General features: G+C 34.4%; 1 protein-coding gene across 9 annotated transcripts; it reads right to left on the bottom strand.

Moving 5' to 3' along the window:
* Positions 1 to 364: 364 nt before the first annotated feature.
* Ociad1 (OCIA domain containing 1) lies at positions 365 to 25,777 on the bottom strand. 9 transcript variants are annotated; one of them, XM_040292448.2, is made up of 10 exons: positions 25,598 to 25,777; positions 24,915 to 24,947; positions 24,189 to 24,251; positions 23,228 to 23,308; positions 17,160 to 17,213; positions 11,760 to 11,807; positions 10,491 to 10,626; positions 7,948 to 8,123; positions 3,558 to 3,710; positions 365 to 894 (listed from the first exon to the last, which is right to left on the bottom strand). In XM_040292448.2, the coding sequence occupies exons 3-10, from the start codon at positions 24,244 to 24,246 to the stop codon at positions 857 to 859; spliced, it is 744 nt and encodes a 247-aa protein (XP_040148382.1). In that variant the 5' UTR covers positions 24,247 to 24,251; positions 24,915 to 24,947; positions 25,598 to 25,777; the 3' UTR covers positions 365 to 856. The 9 variants fall into 9 exon arrangements, with proteins under 9 accessions (XP_040148382.1, XP_005320043.1, XP_005320044.1 ...); XM_005319986.5 differs by lacking the exon at positions 24,915 to 24,947; XM_005319987.5 differs by lacking the exon at positions 24,915 to 24,947 and having other exon boundaries at positions 25,603 to 25,777.
* Between the last annotated feature and the right edge of the window lie 1,321 nt (positions 25,778 to 27,098).

The following is a 27,098-nucleotide window of genomic DNA, read 5'->3' as shown; positions in this document are numbered from 1 at the left end:
GTCTTGGGAGAAAATGGCCTCTTCTTTCTCTTTGCTCCCTTACTTCCAATGTTAGTGGTTTTGCTCTGCCAGGATGTACTACCTCACCATGGACCCAAACTACAAGTTTAACAAACTATGGACTTGAACCTCCTAAACTATGAGCCAAAATAAACTTTCTCTTTGATTAGATTAGGTATTTTGTTAGTGGTGGAAAGCTGAGACAACTTGCTTTTTAAAGGCATTTAGTTATTTACTACATACTGATTTATCTACATAGATTATATTCATCTTATTTAATATTCACACATAACCTTATTTTCAATCCCTACCAAACACCACTTATAATTGTACTTAGAAATGAACTACAAATAAAACCATAAAATGGAGGTGTGGCATATTTCTTTACATTTTATTTACCATAAACATCAGTACAGCAAATACTAGAGAAAGCCTTTTTAATAATTTGATGATGTAAAGCCGGACACTTAAAATAATGCTTGCTCCCCCGACCCACCCACCCCAATTCCACATGCAGATATCATTGATTGCTATATACAATGATTCTTGAGCATCAGTTTCTTGATAGGTTTGAGTATCTTTGCTCTGTAACTTAAAAACAATTTCAAACTGTACAAAATCATGGTATAATACCATCATTCATAGCATTCCCTATGGTGATTACATTTACACAATATTAACACCAAAATCCATGTCTTACAAAATATCATAATAAGTCAAACCACAAAAACCCAGGATTTAGTTTTAAATATGTTTATGAAGACTGCTGCTGAGCTCAAAAGCATGCAGGTATTCATGACCACCTAGATGAAGCTGGATATTGAAACTCCTTCAGTAGGTCCAATGATGTAATTTTTCACTCCTCCCAAGTATCTCCATATTTGTTTACTTTGACTAGGAAAAAAGCACAAATAATTGATGATTCCAAACAGTAATAAGTTAAAGACACTATGTTGTTTGTTGTTGTACTGAAAATTGTTTTCCCTCTCATTTCCCTCTCATAAAAGGGGCTGGTTAGACTTCTGTGAACTAGGGGTTATTCATAACTATAAATGCATTTTATCAAGAACTTTATATAAATACGCGATCCTCATAATAATCCTATAAAGTAAACATAATTCTAACTATAAGGCTTAGAAAACAGATTAGTAACTTGCCCAAGGTACACACCTTAACAGGTAGAACCAAAATTGAAGTAGGTCAATTCAAGTTCAAAGCCTGGGTGCCTTTACAACTTTACTACACATTAGTAAAGGTGATATATATTATAGCTTATACAAAAGAAGTTACCAGAAATAAAAATAATAAATTTGAATTTTATTTTTCAAAAAAATAAACAAATGGTCAAGTCTTCAAATTATGGTTACTCTTCTCTTGCATTAGTTGTCAAACTACAAGAAGGAAATTGATGCCAATATTCCCGAACTTTACATAAAATTAAAATGTGAAACATGCTGTCTTTTCTTTTCTATATAGGCTCCATGGGTGAATTGTTCAGAGGACCAAAGTAATCATAACAATGTAAAGAAGCAATTATCATAATGTAAACCCTTCAAAAAAAAATACATGGTGTCAAAACTTTCATTATTATACTAAGATATTATATACCCCTTTTCTTCACATTTTGCCTTTTCCCCTTGCTCTCTCTCAATTCTCATGAATATGCAGTGGAATTTTCTAGAAGCTACATAATGTGTGGTAATGTTTCTCTGACAGTTAACAGAATATGTGCTTATGTATTTGTCTGAATTTCTAATTAGACAAATACCAATAAATATAGTCCACATACACTGAAGCTGGAAACTTTTAGTGAAACTTCCACACCATGAGTTTACACTGTACTAATGTTAAATTTTCTATCTAGATTCAAGAATATTGTAGGGAAAAAAAAATCAAAGAAACAGGCGTTTTGAATTATTTAAAGCACACAAAAAAATTTTTGTTTATAAAGAAAAAAGTTCATAGTTTTTTTTGTTCCAAGGATTGAACTCAGGGGCACTCAAACATTGCGTCACATCCCCAGCCCTATTTTATATTTTATATAGAGACAAGGTCTCACTGAGTTGCTTGGCGCTTCGAGTTTTTGCTGAGGCTGGCTTTGAACTTGAGATCCTCCTGCCTCAGCCTCCAGAGCCGCTGGGATTATAGGCATTACCACGCCCAGCAAAAGTTCATACTTTTACATTATTGTGTCATGTAAAATAACTTTTAAGACTGTTAGTTAAAACCAAAAATGTCAAAAGTCAGCAAGTGCCAAAGTGTCCATCTTATTTTCTTTTCTTAACCTCTATTACAACCCAATGCCCAACCAAAATGCTCCACTACTGGTGAGTGCAAGGTACTACACTATGCAGACAAAAGATTATAAAAATGAGAAAAATACTACTTCTTACCCTCAAGGAGCTTACAGTCTAAACCCTCAAATTATTAAGCAGAACAAAGAATCAGTAAGTCTTGACATAATACAGAGAAAAGGTCATTGTATGCATAAAGTTTATGTTAAACATTTTTAATGACAAACAACAATAAGCATTATAAATTACAAACCTATTACAAAACTAAATGTTTTTACATCAAAATTATGTAGACATCATTTAATTATTATGTAATATTGTTACAAAAGCAATTCTAAGTGAAGTAACCATTAGCAATGAGAAATGAGAAAACTGTCTTGAGACTAGGGAATATAACCCAGTGGCAGAGTGCTAGCCTAATGCATGTGGCCCTGGTTTAGATCCCTAGTGACTACCAACCCCATGCTTAGGATTTTTACATAATTTTGAAATCTTTATGGTATATGGCTCTCCAAAAGGCACTAGTGCTGAGGATTAAACCCAGGGTCTTGTGCATGTCAGGCAAATGCTCTACCATTCAGCTACATCCCCAGCGACCCCTTGATTTTTAAAGTAGTAAATAGAAAATCTTGAAACAATGACTCATCCTCTGAAATTCCTTTAGAGAGAAATAATAAAATTCTATTCAGAAATGCCTACAAAAACCTGTTCAAAATGCCCTTTTACTTTAGAGGTAAACAGCTATGTCAGAAAATTTACTTTGGGTATTGTATGGCTGTTTCAAAATGACAAAATTTTTATTTAAAAATTGACTATTAATTATAAAGTACTGTTAAACTTAACAAGAAAAGTAATCCTTATTACTCAGTCATGATTCTGTGGTTCTGCCAAAAGTGGCAGTACAGTCCAATCATCAACCTTGGGATCACCAAATCTAGTTATGCAAGAAATGTACTGCTAGAAAAAAGATATCAGTTTTCAAGGTGATTTCTTATGAGGGGAAAGTAAAATGGTTATATAATTTCTACATTCTATTATCAAACTAGTCTCACTATCTCAAGTCTTACTGTTTGGACTTCATTATTTCCTAACACAAAATAGCCTTTTGAAAAACCTTAAAAATGGTAGAACTGATAACTGAGAAATAACTATTATGAACTGCTTAAACAATTAAATCACACATCAATATAAAAATTAATGTTTTAAACTAATACTTCAGTTTCCAATCCTAAAAGTTACATGATTCACACTAAACTAGCATACCTTCTTTTTTTGGCACTCTTTCCTGCATAGGCCTGACTGAGGGATCAGTCTTTTGTGTTAAAGTAACTTCATATGACTCTCTGTTTTTATTCCTTAATTCCTCATATGTAATATTTTTTCTTTTGGGACTTTCTTCAAGGTAGGGATCAGGTCCTAAAACAACAAACAGTTAATAAATGATGGTAAAAAGGATTTGGATAAACCCAAAGTAACTAAGTTTTGCAAAAGCTTCTTGCCTATAATCAAAATAGAATAAAGTAAAATATAAGAATCAGAATTTTATCACCATTCCAAAGATACAATACTTTCCCCAAGGTAATCACAGACTAAAATCTATTCCCTATATGTTTAAGCTTTCATTTCTAAAATTTAAAATCAACATCAAAAATTTTTAAATCTAAATCAAGGCTGGAAAAAGAATGAGTAATATAATACGTAACAGTACAAACTGCTTAAAATGCTAGTATTTTAACCTGGAAAGTCATTCATATTGTGTACAGAATTAAAAAGAAATAAATCTACTGGTGATAAATGAATAACACTTGACACAGTGTAGATTCTTTTAACATTTCCATAATTAAATATTCTAGTAACTAGAATCTATATAAATAACTTCAGTTTAAAAAATCAATTTACCATCTTTATGTACTTAAACAAAAATACTTGAAAATAACTACTAAAAATTATAAGAAATAGCCTTTAACCAGAGTAGGATTTTGCTTCTTGTTTACTGAGGTAAGTTAAGAACTAACTATTCAGCCTGGAAATCTGCATTTATTCTTAATCTCTCCCAAAGAGAGTCAAAGTGTGAACAATATATATTATCAAAGAATCAAATACTAATGAAAAAATAATGAAGTATTCACCTTTAATATATTGACAAGATCAAATACTAAACAGTTCATAAAACATATAAATAGCAAGGCCATATAAACATTTTTAAACAAATTTACTGATGCTAACAAAACATTCAATGCACCAGTACTTAAAGTCTTACTAACCACAACGGAAGTAATATTTTTAATGCAACATACATATTGAGCATATCATTAATAATATATTAATTAAAAAATCTTACAATTTAATTTTTATAGATGGTACTTATTTGGAACTCAATGGTAAGGTCCAAGCAAATAATCAGAATTTTCCAAGAAATACAACTATATATTAAATATTGTTTTCAAACCAGATCTTATTTTGATAAATATATACTGTATTGATGTAGAGCAGAGATTTAAGTTTTTCCTAATTAATTCTAATATACCAAAACTCAATTTTTCCTGATGAAAAGAGAATGCTAAAAAAAACCAAAATTTATAATCCTATATTGGGTTTTTAAAACATTTTGTATTACATTAGTAATAAATAATTATTGAACTAATTTCCTTTCACTATAATTTTTTATTTTTAATTCTGAAGGATATATATATTTAAGGAAGACTGGGTTCTAATCCCACTCTGCTGACAATTAGTGAATGTCCTTGGGCAAATCACTAAGCTTCTCCATATCTTGGTTTTCCCAATTGCAAAATATGGTAATTTAACTAGACACTCTCTAGAGTTCCTTCCAGGTCTAATACTTTTTCTTATCCAAAAGAAAAATATTTTATTATTCTAAAATCCTATGTCAAATCAAACATAAATCAGATAGAAGATTAGGGGAAAATTTCCCCACTTATTAAACCAAATGAAAATAGTCCTACATTGTAAAGAGAACATGATTTACTCATTTGGGAAGGTTATGAAGAGCTGGAAGGAATAATAAAATGTAAAACAGCACTGCTTTAAATATAACTGTAATCAACTACCTATGGAATCTAATAGCTATAAAGGACTGATTTCTGCTTTGAAGAGATTAATAATTCTTTGAATTCCTGGTAAAAGAAAGCAGAACTAAGGGAACAAATAGGATTTAAACAAAAGGAGAGGGTACCCTGGCCTGGTAAGGGAGGATAGCATATGGAATAAAGCAAAGGAAGCCAATGAGGGTCCATGTGAAGAGCAGTTTTTGAAAAGTGGCAAGTATGATTTGGAGAAGGAAACGGAAAGCAGAGCAGTGGACAGATGGATGGCTACCACAAATTAGGCATAAAATAATATTAAAATATGGGTCTTACTATCATCTGTGAGTAGATATCAAAAGGATTTTTATGTTTGCTTTTATGTAGAAAACAAATTATGTAATATAGAATTTTCTAATGCAAATGGCAGGAAGGATGCAAATCATTACGAGGGAAGAGCTGGAGCATGACTACAGGAAATGGATCTGAGATTGAAAAATGATACACAGTGAAGGACAAAGAGCTACCTTTGGAAATAAGATGGTGACTTTAACCATTCTCTGAATCTGCCCCACCCCCTTTCCCATTCTAATTAGACGAAGTCCTTGCTTGTAACCACTCAGGAGGGGCACAGGGGAAAACTTGAAAATTAAGAGGTTCAACAACTCATCCAAACTCAAAGAGTCCCTTTAAACATTCAAACTTCCATTCTCTCTTGACTTTTCTACAAGGTTAATAATCAGCCTTCTCCCCTGTCTTTGATTCTAAGGTACCACCAACAAAATAACAAAACTTTCCTTAGTGAGAATGTTCTGTATTGGTGCTTTCCAACAAGGGAGATGCTAACTTGTGACCACTGAGCAACTGAAATGCTGCCAAAACTACTGAGAAATTGACTTTTAAATTTAATTTTAAGGGCTGGGGATGTGGCTCAAGTGGTAGCACACTCGCCTGGCATGCGCGGGATGCTGGGTTCAATCCTCAACACCACATAAAAATTAAAAAATAAAAAAAGATATTGTGTCCACCTAAAACTAAAAAATAAATATTTTTTAAAAAATAAATAAATTTAATTTTAATCACACAGTGACATGTCTAGTGAATACTTTATATTCTGACTTTCCTAAATCCTATTCTGCATCTTCTCAAACCTTCCTTGACCTACACTCAACTTCTCTTTGCCCTATATTCCTTTTCCTCCCTTTAACCTACATTGAGATTCAAATCTCTTCCATTTTGAACAAGCAAACAAAAAAAAATCCCATTATTTCTTGAGCATTATTTATTTACTCCCCAGATGCTGATTTAATTGAATTCACTTCAAAGTTGCCTTTAAAGTGAACTCAACAGAGATCTACAATCCCTTATCCAAATCCTCGGAGTTAGACATGTTTTGCAATTCAGTTTCTCAGAATTTTTTGAAATGATCATAGTATATATTCTATATCACTTAATATCCCCCATTCAGAGGTTTGGGACAGGAATGAATAATAAGCAAAAACACTAATGATTCTACAATAAAATGGAAAAAATTCCTTTTAGGTAAAGTAAGTAAAGGATATATTTATATTTCTTATGTTGTTTAGGTCAGGGTCTGCCGCCAAGTGAGTTCAAGTCAGATTTTATTTTTGCAATGCTGAGGATCAAATCCAGGTTTTCACAATTGCTACGCAATTGCTCTAACACTGAGCTACATCCCTGACCCTCAAGTCAGATTTTATTTGGGGGGTAGGGGTGGTTTTCAAAACTTTTTAGATTTTAGGTAAGGAATTATAGACAGACAGATCTTTACCTCCTGATTTAATTCCCCACTTCTACTGCAGACTAGACTGAAAGGAAAAAGGAACTGAATATATTACCTACAAGGCACTGCCTATAATTATTTCATCTAATCCCAACAGTTGAGAGGCTTTATCATTGTTCAAGAGATCAAGAAACTCAAGGAATTATAAATTAGCTACTTATTGCAACTGTAATTACAAGGCCACATAATTAGCAAACATCAACAATTCAAATCCAGGCCTTACTCCAAAACTGATCTTTCACTTATGTGTTTGACACTAGTATTTATAAAAACTTGACAATGCATGTTCCCATGGGTTTTCTCACTTGACAACAGTTCTGTAATGCAGGTAAGTATTATTTTTCTCAAAGAAAGAAAGCTGAAAGGCTTTAAAATTGGCTCATCAAATATAACCTTAGCCTTCCTGAAGCCTCTACTTCCTGATGCACAATTTATCACTTTTTTTCTATTCCACGAAACATGTATGAGTATTTTCAAACACTGGAACCTATTAGTAATTTATCCTTATGTTTTACCTTCTAACAGACTGAGAGTTTCTTATGGACAAGAACCAAGTTTTATCTTTATGTCTTCCATACCTAGCAAGAATGCCTGATACCTACTGGTCCTCCAGGAATGTTGAGTGAATGAAAAAAACAAATGACCAAAACGAACAAAACATGTTGAATTAGACTGATGGATGAGTTTAGGTTGATGGCTGATAGTGCAATGTACAGGTGATATTCAGCAGAAAAGATGATCAAATAAAGTTTATACATACGTTGGACCATAAAATGCTGAAATTCATTTCAAGAGAAGTTTCTACCTTGGGCAATATGATCAGTAATACCAGTGGGAGTAGATTCATTCATAGAAGCACTGAACGGAATTGGCTCATAACGAGGTTGCATCTCTTTTTCTATGTTGTCTGCTGCTGGGGATGTCACAAAAGAAGACTGATCACTCACATTTGAGTCATATTTTGACTTCTGAGAATAATGCCTGTAAAAGAATATCACACTGTGTAAGAAAAATAAGTCATTGCCTATATCTGAAGCATAAAGGTTTGAAAACAACTTCAAATTTCTATAATCATATTTTAACTTATTTGTGACACTAGGGAACAAACTAAGATGCTTTACCACTGAGCTACCACAGCCCCCGCCTTTTTTTTTTTTTTTTTTTTTTGGTAGTGCTGGGATTGAACTCAGGGCCTTGTACATGTGAGGCAACTTTTTTAAAATTTTGAGACAGTGTCTCAATAAGTTGTTCAGGGCCTCACTTGATCACTGAGGTTGGCCTCAAATTGTGATCCTCACACCTCAGCCTCCCATGTAACTGGGATTACAAGAATACACCACCATGCCTGGCTAAACATATCTATTTTTAAGTAGCAAAATAAAATGTTTTTGCCATACACAAAGCATTAAAAAATGTCTTAACCCACTTAAACATTATCACAAGGATAATAACTTAAAAATTTTCACAAGGAAAACACAAAACATATCTGACTTCCTAAATATTAGGTTTTGTAGATAATTTTAATGTTTTAAAGTTCTTAGAAATAAAAAGTACTTCAGATCAATTATAATTTCACTAAACATGTCCATTTCCCACATTAACTGGGAAGTTACTTCCATAATTAGGAAACCATATAAACACTAATTTGCTAAAGCATATATAGGTTAACACTCTCTCTCAATAAGAGGTTTAGAATGACTGCTTGCCATGTATTAAAATTTACCTACCAATCTACTTAAAAACTTTATTACTTATTTATCAATCTATCCAAATTAATTTATCTACATTACACCATATAAAAACTAAACCACTGCCTGAAAAAAAAAATAGTAACAGATTAAACATCACTAGATGTTTACCAGACTTAAAAGTTTGAAATATTTTTAAAATATTGTTTTAGTTGTGGATCAACACTATATCTTTATTTATTTATTTTTACGTGATGCTGAAGATCGAACCCAATGTCTCAAACGTACAAGGCAAGTACTCTACCACAGAGCTACAGCCCAGCCCAAAAGTTAGAAATTTTTTAACATGAGTTTTAATACTGCTTATTTTTATTTTAATTACAAGTAACATGACCAAATTACTGAAATTTGGTATAAAAGGGAAAAAAAAACATCTACCACAACCATTATTACTATCTACTTCCAATGTTCTTGCAAGTATTTACTTTTATTTAAAGAGAGGATTTTACATCCAGGTGTGGTTACACACACCTCTAAATCCAGCTCCTGGGGTGGTCAAAGCAGGAAGATTCCAAGCTCAAGGCCAGCCAGGGCAACTTAATGAGACTTTGTCTTAAAATAAAAAGGGCTGGAGATATAGTTAAGAGGTAAAGTACTTGTTTAGCATGCATGGAACCTTGAGTTCAATTTCCAGCAGTACTTTTTTTTAAAAAGACAATTTTAGGGCTGGGGCCATAGCTCAGTGGTAGAGCGCCTGCCTCTCACTTTTGAGGCACTGGGTTCAAACCTCAGCACCACGTAAAAATAAATAAAGATACTGTGTTCATCAAGAACTAAAAAAATTTTTTTAAAAGACAATTTTAAGTACATATGATTTTATACTTTACCATATTGGTGTATCAAAAGCATTTCATCACAATGCTTCACAGATTTAGTTTTAAGTACCTTCACAAAGTCTGTTAAAAGATAAAACTTAAACCATTCTCCTTCACTGGGCGCTAGTTCAACTCCAGTTCTACTCTACTTAAGTTGTAAACAACTTTGTGCCTACAAATTTTATTTATTTTATTTTTTCTTTTTCTTTGTGGCCTGATTTACAGAATTTGGTTTAAAGAAAAAAAACTAAAAAACTAAAGGATTCCAAATGTTATGAAATCCAACATAAACTATCTAAAATACTTATACTGATTTACATCAGAAATTTATTCAGTATCAGTTCACTTTTGAAATTTAATCAAGAATTAACTATGATTCCTATAATGAAGTCACATACCAAAACAAACATTATCATACTACATACCTCAAAGAAAATTAGTTATTTTACCTCCTTAGTAAAATGCTCAGTTCATTTTACCTCTATTTTAAAAAACAAAATTTGGATATTCAAAAGAAAAACCCAAAATACAGTGAAGCAAAGGTAAGTGACAAATTGAACAAAGATAAATCCTTTATTCTGGGACATGTATGCCCAATAGAATTAAGCTCTATTTAAAATAATGGCTCTATCTTTTAAGGCAAATTATCTTTAGTCTATAGCAAATAGCAAGTTTGCAGTGGTTCATCAGTTATGAAATACTTCTTATACTGAATTATAATACTGTCTAGTTATTTTTTTCTTTAACAATAAAAACTCTTAAGTGAAAATCAGAAAATGGCCTACCCGGGAGGTAGAGATCGTCTTGCTTGTCCCGATCGTAAAGCTTCTCCAAGAGGGGAATTTTCAAGATTCTTGAATTTCTCTTGACAAGTTTTCACATAAGACAGCTTTCCAGCAAAGTATCCCATGATGCAAGCAACTTAATTGTAACACCAAACAAAATGTGTGACTTAATGGGTCTTTTAGGCAAAAAAAAAAAAAAAAAAAAAAAAAATCTAACAAAACATTTTTTTTAAAAGCATAGTTCTAAAATATGTCTTTGGTTTACAAAACTGAAATTTCCTGAAATAATGGTAAAAAGACCACATTAAATTATACTCAAGAGTTCATAAATTCTACAGAAATAATTCACTTTCCCTAAGAAAATAAGCCAAAATAAAGTTGTTATAAATCAACTCTAGGGGCTGGGTTTGTGGCTCAGTGGCAGAGCACTTGCCTGGCATGCATGAGGCACTGGGTTTAATTTTCAGCACCGCATATACATAAATAAAATAATGGTCCTTTGAAACTAAAAAATATTTTAAAATAAATAAGCTCTAATATACTAATTATTAAATATAGGTAGGAAATGTAGTAAAGGTATATTGGAAAGAAAAATGGATGAGCAATCAAAACAGCAGAGTTCTGGCCTAGTAACAGGGACTTGAGCCATTTATTTTTCTGTAAAATGGGTATCATACTATTTGCCTAGCCAATTTCATAAGCCTGCTTTAAAAATAAAATTACATGCAACAAATCCCTTAAAATAATGTATTCCAAAGTATAACCTAAAGTCCAAAGCAAACACTTCACCATGTAGCTGTATCCAATACAAAAGAGAGGGTAATCAGAAAAGATTTAATGAAAAGCCGCAGATTCTTTAAAAGAGCAATTAAAATTTAGCTTCTTATTTGCCATACTGCAAAATGCAAACTAAAAAGATTTTTTAAAATAAGCTTAATTCTAAATATATTGATGTGATCAATCAGAGTACCTGTACAACTTTCCCCATGAATAGTCCAATAATTTATTTTAAATACTGTGTATTTACAAAGTAAGTTCAAATTAATAGTTGTAATTCTTTATAAAAAGAGGGAGGAAAGCATTTCAAGTAATTCATGAATTTTGATATTAATAAAATATCCAAGTACTTCATTTAATGAAAAGCTTAAACAAATTAAGTTGCCACAGCATATAACCACACAACTACTATGAGTAAGTCAAAACATTTGATAAAATTTATGGTTTTATTTAGGTAAAAGAGCTACAAAAAACAGTGTTGATCATACTTACATATAAGTTTAGGGATGGAACCATATTTGGGATGACTTGAAAGGATTCCTAAAGAACAAGTTAAGTATTTTTGAGTAACATTGTTAAGAGAATAGAAAAAAAAATCAGTTCAGGATACCCTTAAATATTAGTTGCCGACATTAGCATTTTTAAGCACCCAGAGAACTCTAAACTATTTAAAAGATGAAGCAAGTGAATTCAGAAACAGAATTATAAAAAAATCCAGAAAGACTAAAAATTATTAGAATAGGTGAATGAATATAAAGATACTTGATACGAAGTTATTAGATAAAGGAAAAAAAGATGTTTCTATGAACCAAGAACAAACCAAAAAAGCATTTTAAAATACACCATGTGCAGGGGCTGGTTGTGGCTCAGCGATAGAGCGCTCGCCTTGCACGTATAGGACCCTGGGCTTGATCCTCAGCACCACATACAAAAATAAACAAGTGAAATAAAGGTGTTTTGTCCAACTACAACTAAAAAATAAATATTTAAAATAAACAGATAGATAGACAAATAAATAAAATACACCATGTGCAACATGAAGGGACAAGGTGATATTAAAGAAAGTGAAGAAATTTGAGAACCAGTAGCACCAGATACAAAAACCTGTGATAAAGATAAAGTAATTAAAATAATATGGTGTAAGTGCAAGAACAGGTAAATTGACCAACACTAGAAGTCCCAGAAATGGACCCACACATGCAGTCACATAATTTATGACAGGCAACACTGCAGTAAACAAAAAATCATCCCTTCAAAACATAGTACAGTGTACAGTGGGAATGTAACTGGATCCTATACCTTATACTATTCCAAAACAATTACAGATGGCTTGAAAATTAAAATATGAAAGATAAAAAGAAAATCTTGCAGAAGAAAAACATAAGAAAATATCTTTATGTCACTGAATAGACAAATATCTTGTAGAAGCCACAAAAAACACTTATCATAATGGAAAAACTCAATAAACCTATTAACATTAAGAACTACAGTTGACCAGAGTTGAGGAAAAATACTTATATGTATCTGTCAAAAGACCCACTACCAGAATATATTCAAACTCCAAAAAGGACAAACCAAAGGAAAAAAAATGGACAACAGGCATCACTAAATAATTTACAAACAAGGATATATCCAAATGGGGTATAAACAAAAGAAAAGGTACTCAAGACTTCTTTAGAGGGAGACACAAATTAAACCACACTGCAATCAGTATCATTGCTCACTTACCACAACTGCTAAAATACAGGAAACACACAAACAACTAGTGTTGGTGAAAAAACCAGAAATGTAAACTATGTCAAAGAGTTTCACAGTATCTACTAAAGCTGAATAAACTATATTCATAATCTTATAACCCAGAAAAATGTTTACCAAGAGATACTATATTCATGGCAGAACTTATTATAATAGTCAAAATTGAAAACTACCTAATTGCCAACATAGAGTATAGATAAACTGTGGTATACTAACAAAGAAAACCATATAGCAATGAGAATAATTAATCTATAACTACATGTAACAATATAGAAGAATCCAGTATTATATAGGTAAACCAGTTTTCCATATAAAAAGCCCAGATTTTAATTAATTTAATTTCCATGATGTAAAGCTACCAAAATGTCTTTGGCTTGCAAATTTACTGAAAATTAACAATTAGTTCTCAGGAACTGATATAAGACAGTCTCAGCATACCATTGATGAATCTAACAAATAGAATCAACAATATATCGAATACTTAATTGCAAGATTTAGTGTCATTAAAGTACAAAACCAAAACGAATCCATACTATTGGCCTGGGGTTCTTTCATTTATACCACCAAGATCATAAAGAGGAGAAAAAGCAGAGTAGTTAAAATATTTGCTTTTATACATGTATAAGTTGATCCCTCATTCTGTCCCCAACTAGTTACAGACCACTGACAATAAACAGTAAATAAGACATTTTCTTTGCACATAATGAAGCTTACAGTCTACAGAGAGAATTAAGACAAACAGAATACAGCATGTGGTTGCTATTTATCCACCCGAATATTTGAGTTATCAATTATGTACATTATGTTGCCCTCTGACAGCTGCTAGAGACAGCCCATTTTCCTAAGGGGAAGCAGCAAGGACAGAGGCAAACTGACTTGTTCAAGGTTAATGCAATACTCTTTGCAACATATGGTTGCATTAATTATAGTGATGATACAGATGGAACTAGATAGTTGACAGAAAAATGAATGAATTGGAATACATGATATTAATTAGACAAGGCAGTTAAGAGAAGTTAAGGATAATGCCCTGGACTCCTGGATGTCAGTGATGTCACTCAGACACGAGGGGTGGAAAGGTGGGAGGAACTGGTTTTGGAAAAACAAATTCAGTTTGACGGCCATTTAGAAGGGCCATCCAAGTGGAGATACTAAAACATTGTAACAGATACATAGGCTAGAGATAACCACGGAGATTTAGATGCAAGAAATGGTCAATGAAGCTCAAATTTGTGAGGCAAAAGTATAAACTTGGGATGGAGATATAGCTCAATGATAAATCACATGCTTAATATGCATGAGGTTCTAAATTCAATCTCCAGCACCCACACCACCAAAAAAAAAAAAAAAAAAACATAGACCAATAACTAAAAGTCAAAGGAGAACTTAAAGAACACCAACACTCTTAAAACACGCAGAAGAAGAAAACCTAAACACCAAAAGGTAATATACCTTTGTCTTTTAGTGCTATATATGAAAAATAGTATGTAATTCCTTTCAGACACTCAAAATTCATAGAAAAAGTGGAAGAGTTGCCTGAGGGAGAAAAAAAAGTATTAATGTCCACTATCATGGTAGTGATATGAAAAGAATGTTTCAAGAACTGGTGAAAATCATGATATAGGATAAGAACAAAAACTGCCCATCAAAATTAAGAAACAAGGAAATTGTGTTATCTGAGCATGGTGGGCATACATCCATAATCCCAGCTACTCAGAAGACTAAGGCAGAGGATTCCAAGTTCAACTCAGCCTGTCTCCAAACTAAAATTAAAAGGGTTGGGGGGCAGGGGACACAGCTCAGTTAGCAGAGTGCTTGCCTCGCATGCACAAGAACATGGGTTCAATCCCCAGCACCACACAAAAAATAAAAATAAAAATAGGGTTGGGGAGTAGCTCAGAGGTAGAATGCTTTTGGGTTCAATCCCTAATACCTCAAATAAGACATAACAAAATGAAAATACACATATAAGTAATCAATGACACAGACTTGAATGGGTTAAAAAAAATAAAAAAGTTGAAGCACTCATTTATAGTACTTCAAATTTGAGGAGTCAGGGAAAAACTGGAAATGTATAGGAGAGAATTTTCTTTTTTATGTTCTTTTATAATAGATCAGGAACAATCAGGGAGCAGCTAAGAACAAGTTAAGTATGACACACCATGGACAAAAGCATATATAAAATGCCAAACATCTAGATGAAATGCAAAATGTCTTGGGGATTCTGAATTCTTTTCCTAATTTTTACCATTTCTATCTTATTCTCAAGTTGTCCAAAGTCTTTAACTCCATGTAAATACCAAATCTCCAAAACGTTCCTTTTTATGTGTCCTAATACAAATTGTACCTTCTCTTGGTTCTTAGTAATTTAATGGAGTTTTCATGCCTTCCCACATGATTTTGCTTTGAGTTTCTTGACTGCCTCCTCCCAAGTTAAGCTTATTGTTCTGATCAGTTCCCTCTTTCCTAATATAGTCTTCCTTGTCTTTTAAGCAAACTCTTGCTCATCCTCTGAAACTCACTTCTTCCAAAAAGTGTTCCTGTTATGCACAGTGGCACACGCCTATGATCCCAGCAGCTCGAAGGCTGAGGCAGGAGGATCGGGAGTACAAAGCCAGCCTCAGCAAAAGTGAGGTGCTGACCAACTCAGTGAGACCCTATTTCTAACTAAAATATAAAATAAGGCTCAGTGGCTGAGTGCCCCGAGTTCAATCCCCTGGTACCCCCGCCTCCCCAAAAAGGGATTATAGCAGCCCTACAGAGATCTTTGAACATCCTTCTGAATCTCACAATTCAAGTAAACATTTAAATTTTCTTCTACTTGTTTCAGTGTGTGATCACACAGATTTCTTTCTTCAAATGAACTACTGGCAGCTCTTGTATTTATTCTGTATAACCCCCTCCCTCATAACAATCATTAATAAATGACATATTGGATTACTACAAAACAGGCAGATAATTTCTCCACTCTTGGGGCTGGGATTGTGGCTTAGTGGTAGAGCGCTTGCCTAGCATGCTTAGGGTCCTGGGTTCGATCCTCAGCTCCGCATAAAAATAAATGAATGAAATAAAGTTATTGGATCCAACTACAACTAAAACCCATAAATGTTTAATAAAATCTTTTTTTCTCCACTCTTAATTGTTTCTCCCTATGCCAATTTTCCCTTCAAAGTAATGTGATTGATGTTTTTGTTTTATTTTTTTCAAAATGCAAATCCAAACTCATCTATGAAACAACTTAATTGGTTCTGGAGTTGTTTCCAATTTTAAAATTCCTGTCTTGCAGCACATTATAATGAGATTCCCTAGAAGTTCTTTAAATAAATTTTTCCTCCCAAAATCCTCCCACTTCCCTTCAAAAGTATTGTTTTGGAGTCAAGATTATCTACGTACTTTATTCTGCTATTGTGAAAAAGCTAAAATATCCTATCAAAGTCACATTTTGAGCTAGTTAATTAAAAGAACAGGTTTTTAGAATACATGGAGGCTATCCTACCAGAGTCATGGCTATTTTCTGGGACACTTTCCCAGATATAAGATACATCACGCTGATACTTAACAAAATAAAAGTTATGAGCAATACTATTGCTAGCACCACTAAGTTTTAAGACACAAAGACTGATACATTTAATGCTAATCTAAAACTCAAGTTCCACAGGAATATGTTATAATATTTAAAACAACAGAGTTTAGTTGCCCTCGGGGACTTGTTAAACTAGTACATCTGAATCGCCTTCAGTTTCTTAAAACTTAGATTCCAGGACTTCATTTCACAGATTCTGACTTCAGTATATATGGGATGGGCCTGTGAATTTGCATTTCTAACAATCTCTTAAGTGAGAATGATACTGCTGAGCCACCTGACCAGGTCTGCTGCTCTACCTACAAACCATCCACAAGTTTTTAATTACCTTCTTATTCTTACAGGTTGTTAAGCCATATGTAAAACACCAAATTCTCAAATCAAGATAATCAAGTCAGTGGGTTCATGGAGACAAAACCCTTCGGATACTGAGGAAATTCATCAATGATAGTACCTAATAGGATACATTATCATCTTATTTAAAATCAGAAAAATAATGTAAAACAAACATGATATCCAAAATGCTAAATAAATCCAAAGTTTTAAGTATTTACCTTTACTAATCAATCCTTGAGTAATCAACATACTTGTTGCAGCCAAAGGCACAGCTATAAAGAGAAAAAAAAAATTGTCACTATCAACAAAGGAAAACTGTCTCTTGAATTTATTAGGGGATAGATTATTAGTAAAATCATAGGAATGCACTTTAAAACACTTAAAAGAGATTGCTTATCTTAAAAGTTACACTGTATGAATGGTGAAAGCATGAAAGAAGCATTTTAAATTTAAGAACATTATAAAATATTAAATATAATTCAAGAACCATCCAGATTTAGATTCTAAATAGCTAGCAAAAAAACTAAACAAACAAAATAAAGATTTTTTAAAAAAGAGACAAAAGTAATACTAAGAGTTACATCTGAAGTTAGAGAAGGAGAGGGCAAAAAAAGAGAACAAGCCAGAAATCAATTAAAAGAAAAGTCACTGAGTATGACAAAATTCCATGCAGCATGTTTAAGTGCCTTACATATATTATTCATTTACTTTTTCTTATGTTTATAAGGTAAATAGTATCATTACGCTTTTAAAGATACTGACAATGAAGCTTAGAGATGTTAAGATACTTGCAACAGGTCATACAACTAGTTCAATGGCAGGCCCAGAGTCTAATGAATCTGTCTGACACCAGATCTCAAGCTTTTAAGCTCTGTATTACATTGTTGTGAACCAAAATACAAATATATTTGACCATAATCACAAGGAGGCTGGGGCAAGAATAAATAAGCATACATTTTAAATACACTTTTTAAAACTATTTTAAATGTAATTTTGCCATAAGGAAATATTCTGTCTATAATGACTATTAATTGACAGTGAAATCCTAAGTGCTCATTATAATTTCAAAGAAACTCATAACTTTAAAAACACATGGGATGTAGCTTAGTGGTACGTGCTTGCCTACCATATGCAAGGGCAGGGTACAATCCCTAGCATAATACAAACAAAACAAAACAAATTCACCTATGAATTACTGTTCTCTACCCAAGCACTAATAGATCTCCTTGATGGGAGTTGGAATTGGTCCTTGGCTGACCAACCTAGCAAAGCAACTTTGGAAATTTGAATGGAAAAAGAATTCTCTACATTGATATAAAACTTTACCTAATTTACCTAAACAAGTAAAATGCTCACTGTACCTAATTTGTTTTTTCATGCTGAGTACCACATTGTCTGGGCGTCTGGAACTTTGATATCTGCTATGTACGCTGAGGGTGCCTATGCGATCAGCACCCTCCAAAAACCCTGGCTTTTAAAAAAAAAAAAAAAAACCCTGGCTTTGAGTCTAATGAGCTTCCCTAGTGAACAACATTTAACTCGCATCATTACTAGCTGGTGGAGAAATTAAGCACATCCTTAGTGTGTGACTCCACTAGGAAAAGATCTTAGAAGCTTGCACCTAGCTTCCTCTGGACTTCACTACAGACTCCTTTTCCTGATTTTGTTCTGTATCCTTTCATAGTTTCTGAATCCTGTAAACTATATGCAAATTTAAATAGTTACATATGGCTGGAAGCTGCCAAAGACACGCCTATTTTAGACCAAAGGTTGGCAGATGCATTCCTATAAACAGCCAGATAATAAATGTTTTGGGTTTTGTGGGCCACTCAGTCTTTGTCCCATCTCAACAGTTGTTTTAAGGCAAGAGCATCCAGAGACAATACATAAATGGACATAGAGCCGTGTTCCTATAAAACTTTATGGATACAAAAATATCAATTTCATGAAATTTGCACATGTAATAAAATAGTCTTCCTCCTTTTCTTTTTCCTCAAACATTTAAAAATGTAAAAACAATTTTTTGCTCATTGCATGAAAAACCAGATTTGGTCCATGGGCTATAGTTTCCTCAACTCTTTTCAAAACTATATGGACTACTTAAAAACTAATTACTTATTTACTTTCAAATTATTACATTTGAATTATTAGAGAAATTTCATGATTAAAACCTGAAATTGGCTTTGTCATTAGGCATTTTGCAGAAACCCTATGGTTTGACTCCTTACTATTCTACTAAAAGAGTTTACCTTTGCTGGAAAAAAATGTTTCTTTAATGTTGGCTGGTTAGAATGCCTTAATGTATTATTTAAAGTTTTTCAAAGGATAAATCCCTTCTAATTACAGCATCATTCAGCTTGGTTCAAGGATTGCAACACGTAGCACTGAAGAATTATGTAAGAATAAAAGGTGATGAGTTATTTAGCCATCTCTACAATGGACAATGATTTCCCCATTTAATACTCAGAGTAACAGTCAGGTTGAGATTCTAGTACTAGTTCTTCCATTCACCACATCTGTATACTTCTCTTAACTTCCCGTGCTATAAAAGAGCAATGGATTAGGTCTAACGTCTCTTCTCAACTCACATATTCTATTTTATTACATCTCACAAAAAAGATAAAGGTAAAACTGAAAGGTACTTCAGAGATTCTCTAGTCTTCATTCTAATCAGAGTTAATTGAGACCAGAAAAGACAAGTTATATGCTCTAAGCTATGAACATGGTTAGTATGTGGTATAGCTGGATTCAGAATCTAAGTCTTCTGACTCCTAGGTCAATGGTTTTTTCCATTATACTGAGTGACTCTTATTTCAGAGTCTGTTAAATAATGCTTCTTTAGGTAAATCAATAATACTCCTGACCAAACCCTAATTGTACCTTATGACCACAGCCCCAACCATTTCTAATACAAAGATTCCTAAAATTCTTTGAACTCTTCTCCTCTCAACAATAGCAAAATGATATTCTAAATTCAGAATTAAGGGGTCTCACTGAGTTGCATAACACCTCACCATTGCTGAGGCTGGCTTTGAACTCATGATCCTCCTGCCTCAGTAATCAGAGCCCACTGGGATTATAGGCACTCTCCTGGCAATAGTCAACAAATTTTAAAATTAAATTAATCTCTACAACAATTACATGAAATAGGCAGACATCACCCCTATTTTACAGATAAGAAAACAGAGAAACAGGAACTTGCCCCAAATCTCAGTTAATAATGTGTGGAATTTGGGCTGGGAGATAGCTCAGTTGGTAGAGTGCTTGTCTAGCATGCATAAGGCCCTGGATTCAATGCCTAGTACTAGGACTTTAATTTAGACAGGTGGGCCTCACTCAGAGTCTGACCCTTTCACTGATTATACCATTTTATTTGAAATAAAATGAGCGAAATATTATTCTAACAATCTGTAACTGGTGCAAATAGGAATTCATAGACCTTTTCAATAATTCCAAAGGTAAGAACTACTATAACATAATATGCAAGAAACTGACTTTTTATGTACAGATTGTGTTACTACCTGTGTTTTGGACAAAGAAACGTTGTTTTTTTGGTTAGACAAAAACTCACAGGGCCACAATTTGTAAGCACCTAGAAATATGACATCTTCACAATTAAGGTCTAAAAATTATCATTGGTACTTTTCTACATATTCCTATATGCCTTTTTCACCATTTTTTCCTAATCTACACGCTCCAAAGTATCAGGAATTCCATTGCTCATTTATATAAATATGAAAATGTCACTGCATAGAATAACATTTGAAGATATGAATATTAAAGTACAAAATTTCCTAATATCAAGTCCTCTCAATAATTATATGTTGAATTTCATACCATCTGGTTACACCCAAACTTCTATATATATGCAATGTTTGGTGTATACCTAGGTTATCTAAGAGCTGACCGTGCCAGGAGCAGTGGCTTACTACTATAATCCCAGCAGCTCAGGAGGCTGAGGCAGAAGGGTCACAAGTTCTAACCCAGCCTCAGCAACTTAGCCAAGATCTGTCTTAAAAGAAAAAAAAAGGGGCTGGAGAGGGGATGTGGTCCAGCAGTTAAAAGCCTCTGGGTTCAATCACTGGTACCAAAAACAAAACAAAACAAAGAGTCAATTCAGAGTCAATTGCTACTTGGCAATTTTTTGGCTTCTATAATTTCCCAATAATTGAGATATAACATACAGTTAATAATCTGCTTTTCAGTCTGTCATTATTACATGTTCTTTGTCTCTTCAATTTAGAATTAATTAGCTTTAATACACAGAAATTACTGAGATTCTTTTGTTCACATACCACATATCTTACTATTAACAATTAGGCATACACAGAAATCATGCCTAGCACTCACTGCCCTTTAACGTACTTTTGACATAATGGTGTTACAGCTAGAATATTAAAAATATGTGCAGCAACATAAATTTATCAGCCAGAAATAAATCTGAACAGCACAGTATCTATGTAAACCTCAGTCTAACATTACAATAATTCCAAAAATTATCAGACTTGTTTTTTTCTTAATCCTGAGTCATCAATACTTGAAAAAAAAACCTGTTGCACCAAAAACTTAAAATGTCCATACTAACCTTATTTTATCCTACAAACAAGGAAATTCAGTATAACTGTAACTCTTAATTAGTGATATCATCAAAATCAAGTTTCTTAAGCTGGTTATCTTAAAGTTTTTCTCTTTTCCTTCCTTCCTTCTACTGTCAATCTTTGTAAAAATCCTGTGTTCTAGCCAGGCACACTGTAACACACCTGTAATCCCAGTGGATTGGGAAGCTGAGGCAGGAGGATTTCGACTTCAAGGCCAGCCTCAGCAATGGCAAGGCGCTAAGCAACTCAGTGAGACCCTGTCTCTAAATAAAATACAAAATAGGGATGGGGATGTGGCTTAGTGGTTGAGTCCCCATGAGTTCAATCCCTGGCATTCCTCCCCACCAAAATCCTTTATTCTTTAAAAAATTCATTGCCTACCCATTTTCTCCAGGTCAAACAAAAATGTATTCAACTATACTTCCTCAAAAACTATATGCCTGTGTTACTGCAAAAGCTCACTCATAAGGGATTTCACCAAGTACAACTTCTCATCCTTCCTATCCAATACACTGCTAAAGTTTCTTAAAAAACAATATCATCCTCTCTGTCCAAGAACCTAAAACATATAATGAATCAAACCTTTTAACTCCTGTTATTTTATTTTCTATTTTCAATGAAAGTCTTCTGCTCCAAAAGTTCAGCTTCAAGGGTCTAACAGAGATCAAGTTATTGCAGACTCTGCCTTGGCTCATTATAATAAAATCTATCTCTACTTAAAGTCCCTATTGCAGTTATACACATAATCTTTATATGTTTCATGTGTTAACTTTGTCCCAACTACATCATAAAGCTACTTCGGGAAAAATATTATGTCTCATAAAACTCATCTTCTAATCAAGTACCTTGTACACTGTAAGCATACATTCCAGACTAAAAAGGTATATCCTCAATTGTTTAAGTTGTCCCCTTCTTCCTCCTTAAAATCCATTCTGCCTTTTTGTTAGAATAGTAATTGCCAAAGACTACAGTCTCAAGATAAAGCAATAATACCAAGGTTTTGTTTAAAAGTAAGATTATATTTTATGTATCACTTATAGTATTCTCTGTATTAAAAAAAATCTTGATATACAATCAAAAGTTGGTAATATAGTAATATTTAATGGTTTTTTTAAAACATGGAAACTAACCAGTTTTTATTATGTGATGGTTAAAGTACAAGGCTTAAAGTCATGAGCTTCTGTTTCAGATAGACCTGACTTCCAAGTTCAAACATCATGACTTGCCATTATGTAACATTAGCTAACTCATTTAACATCTCTAAACCTCAATTCTTTCCCTGTAAAGTGAGGGTTATAATTATCAACCCAACTGAGTTGTTTTTATATAATCCAAATATACTCAATAAATGTTATTACCATTATTATTGACAAAATTACTTCGTGATTGAAACAAAAATTTGAAATAATTACTTTATTTATTTATTTATTATGCACATTTCTTCTATTTCATTATCAACTTGTTTTAGAAACAACCACACTATGCAAAAAGCATATATGTTCTATATGAAAGTATTAAATTTCAAATATAAATTCAGGTCAAAATTGCAGGTACAAATTTTGGACCAAGCTATATTGAATTCTGGGGGCTGTAGCTCAGTGGTAGAGTGTTTGCCTAGCAAGGCAATGTCTCAAGTTCAATTCCCAGCACAAACAAAAAAATTATGTTGATTAGAAAATTGAACTTACATCTGAACCAGAAGCTTTCATCATTGCATTCTGCAAAGACTCTTCTTTCTTCTTCTGTTGGAATGTAATCAGCCCCTATATCTTTTAGCAAGGAAAATTGGAAAATAATAAAATACCCATAATAAAACTAAGTCTGAAAAATTAGCTTAGACTGAGCTGGGCCACAGTGGTGCATGCCTGTAATCCCAGAGGTTTGAGAGGCTGAGACAGAAGAAAGAAGAATTCAAAGCCAGCCTCAGAAAAAGCAAGGTGGTGCTAAGCAACTCAGTGAGACCCTGTCTCTAAATAAAATACAAAAATAGGGTTGGGGATGTGGCTCAGTGGTTGAGTGCCCCTGAGTTCAATCCCTGGTACCAAAAGAAGAAAAAAGAAAATTAGCTTAGTCTGAATATTAATGATACTCAACATTTTTTTAAAGTGAAGTAATGAAAACTGGTAATCTCTAAACTTCTAAAACAAACTTTAACTGCAAACAAGTAAGCACTACAACCTACTAGTCAGGACTGACTACAAAATGGGGTGGACCAGTGCAAAAGGATAATGTGTGACCCTTGTTCAAATTAAGAATTTCAAGATAAAAACTAGAGCATTAAATCAAGCATGGGGCCCTGTGACTACACAAGTAACAGCCCCATGAAGCCTGCCCAGATGCTACAGTTACTCAGGCAATGAAAATTTTCTTACATAAAAAGTGCTTCTAGTGTGGGGTTGTGGCTCAGTGGTAGAGCACTTGCCTCACACATGTGAGGCACTGGGTTTGATTCTCAAAACAAACATAAAGATAAATGAATAAAATAAAGGTCCATCAACAACTAAAAAAATTTTTAAAACAAGTGCTTCTAGGCGCATATAGCTCAGCTGGTAGAGTGCTTGCCTTGCATGCACCAGACCCTGGGTTGGATCCCCAGCACCACACACAAAAAAAGCGCTTCTAATTATAAATAGTTAATATGATAGTTACGGGGAATTGGTCTTGGAACTTCTGCATTTGGCTCTCGAAAATCAGCCCTCCCATTCATCTTTCCTGTATCAAAGACATTAATATTAAATATTAGAAACTGCCACCATAGTTCAAAGCAAATACATATAACCTATGATGTAGTAAAATTACTAGTCTATAGGGCAATCAAACAACAAATATTTACCAAAAATTACTACATCTTAATTCATGTAACAAAAATAGCTAAATAAAAAAAGCATAAATCTACTAATTAATTTGGACTCAATTCCCGCACTCCATCCTTCGTTGAAAAAGAAGTGCTTTATACGTATTTATCAGTCGAATAATATAAAAAGACATTAATAAAACACCAGACACTTTTCCTCCTTAAGTTGGTTTATTTCATATTAGTCTACGTTTTGGTCCATACAGAAACCTATACCCAATAATTAGGCGAATTCCCCAAATAAAAATCTCAAATCATATCTGGGATTCCATTTTACAAATGCAATAATCATAAGGAAACATGCAACCTCTCCCACAAAGCTGTACGCCCCTCCCCTCAAAAAAGAATAACTAAGACGTCACATCCTTCTCCCAGTATGGGAAAACTAAAGCAAATTCCACATCCTTCAAATTTCTTCCTTTCCAAATAACTTAGACGAATACCTAAGATTTTAAAAAATGCACAGCATTTCAAGAATGTTTTTATTTATTCTTTGTTTAGTGCCCTTTTTTAAACCATACCTTGGGATTTTAAAAGACCAGACCACCGGATAACTGCATATTGTACAGAATATTACATTTTACAGATGATCATGATTAGTCTCATTTTTAAAACAATTCACATTAAACACAGGAAATGGCAGCCTACCAAGATTACACCCGGACTCTTGGATAACTCATTTAGTTAACAACTCACCACCTAAGGCCTAGTACATGCCAACCCCTTAGAGAGGGAAAAGCAATAAAAAGGATACACTAAGTTTCTGGAGGGGAGCAGCTTTCTCAATCAACTAAACCCGTGAAAGAAACCCTCTCGCTCTCCGCAACAGCATCCTTCCTATAGACTGTCAAGGCCGACAAAGACGCTAGACAATATTTCAGCTCGTAATTCCAAAGAAAGAGAGTAGAACTGAACCCTTGCCGGCCTACGACCCTCGATTCCCGCACTCCGTCCTCCACCCCGCTCCCGCTGGCCACTGCTGACACACCAACACGCAACCATTCGCCACCACTTTCCCCACCCGCACCCCTACAAACAGTTCCTCGCCTCCCGCGGTCACCAGCACTCAGGAGCCTGGGACCCAAAACGCAATCAGTCCACCCTCAGAGGCAGGAAAATGGCGGAAGGTGCAAAGTAGCGGATGGCCGCGCGAAGGTGGTGAGTGGGCGGAAAGGGGGAGCAAAAATGGAGCTTTGTGAACGACCTCACCGGCAGCGGTAGGCGACGGCTCCAAGTGCCCAAGCGATCAGGGGGCCGAGGTCCCGAGAGGACCCTAGAGGGGGCAGGGAGGGAGAAAAGAGCGCGGAACGCAACGGGGGGAGGGGGTGGACCGCGACGCGACCGCCAAGAAGTCACCCAGATACCGCGACCCGGAAGCACTGTCTACCTACAACAGGAAATGACGCCAAGACCTCCCTGCGGAGTCGGCCGCGGAGCAGCGGGTGAAGAGACGCCTGAGTCAGTCTGCCCCGCCCGCTAGGGCTCGTCATTCGTCTCCTTACTCCCAGGACGCGGCGCTAGCGAGCTGCACTGCGGCTGCGCTGGGGTCCACTGCCGGCGGGTCCCGGATCCCGCGGTTGCCCTGACCTCGGCGCGAGTCTTTGTGTCCTTGTGACGCCCCTCACTCATCTACCTTTAATAGGCTGATGGAAACATTCTAGAACTCCCATTTGCGCACTCCTTGAGAGTTAGCATCTTCAATTTCCCTGCTTTTAAGCTTTAGGTAAGCTAGGAAGTATCAAGTAAGTTTTACGCTGGCGTAGAGCTTGTCAGACCCTCTTGATTGTGTGGGTTCTGACTTGTAGAACCTCAGGCAGGATGCATTACCTCGCTAGCCTCAAAGTTTGCTCATCTGAATCGAAATCATACCTACTATATATGATTGTTTGGATGAAAACAACACATCTGAAAAGACCCTGGAGCTCAGTCTCTATTAATGAGAGACAACATTCTAATTCGGGGCTCATGGCAGCTGTTCATCAGACATCATGGGGACACCCCCAGCCACCTCCATTCATTTTCTTTCATTCATCCAACAAATGTTAATATTGAGTGCTTACTCTGAGCCAGGCATTACAAATTATTGCTGATGTAACAGTAAATAATTCTGGTTCTACCCAGTTTATCAACTCCTAAAAACTTGTCAGAGTCCCTCTGTCCCATACTCATTTCATTTTTTCACTCTACAACTGCCCCAAATTTATATTTAAAAGACCCAGCCATCTTTTTTTTAATTGCTTTTATTTTTTAAATGTATGACAGTGGAATGTATCACAATTCTTACTACACGAATAGAACATAATTTTTCATTTTCTGTTTGTATATAAAGTATGTTCACACCAATTCATGTCTTTATACATGTACTTTGGATAATGATGTCCATCACATTCCACCATCATGCTAACCCCCTGCCCCCTCCCTTCCCCTCCCACCCCTCTGTCATATCTGGAGTTCCACTATTCCTCCCATGCTCCCCCTCCCTACCCCACTATGAGTCAGTCACCTTATATCAGAGAAAACATTTGGCATTTGTTTTGGGGGGATTGGCTGACTTCACTTAGCATTATCTTCTCCAACTGCATCCATTTATCTGCAAATGCCATGATTTTTATTCTCTTTTATTGCTGAGTAATATTGCATTGTGTATATATGCTACATTTTTTAATCCATTCATCTACTGAAGAGCATATGGGTTGGTGCCACAG

Source organism: Ictidomys tridecemlineatus, chromosome 9 (genome assembly GCF_052094955.1).
Source record: "Ictidomys tridecemlineatus isolate mIctTri1 chromosome 9, mIctTri1.hap1, whole genome shotgun sequence".
NCBI classification, from domain to species: domain Eukaryota; kingdom Metazoa; phylum Chordata; class Mammalia; order Rodentia; family Sciuridae; genus Ictidomys; species Ictidomys tridecemlineatus.
This window is presented reverse-complemented; position numbering and strand designations above follow the sequence as displayed.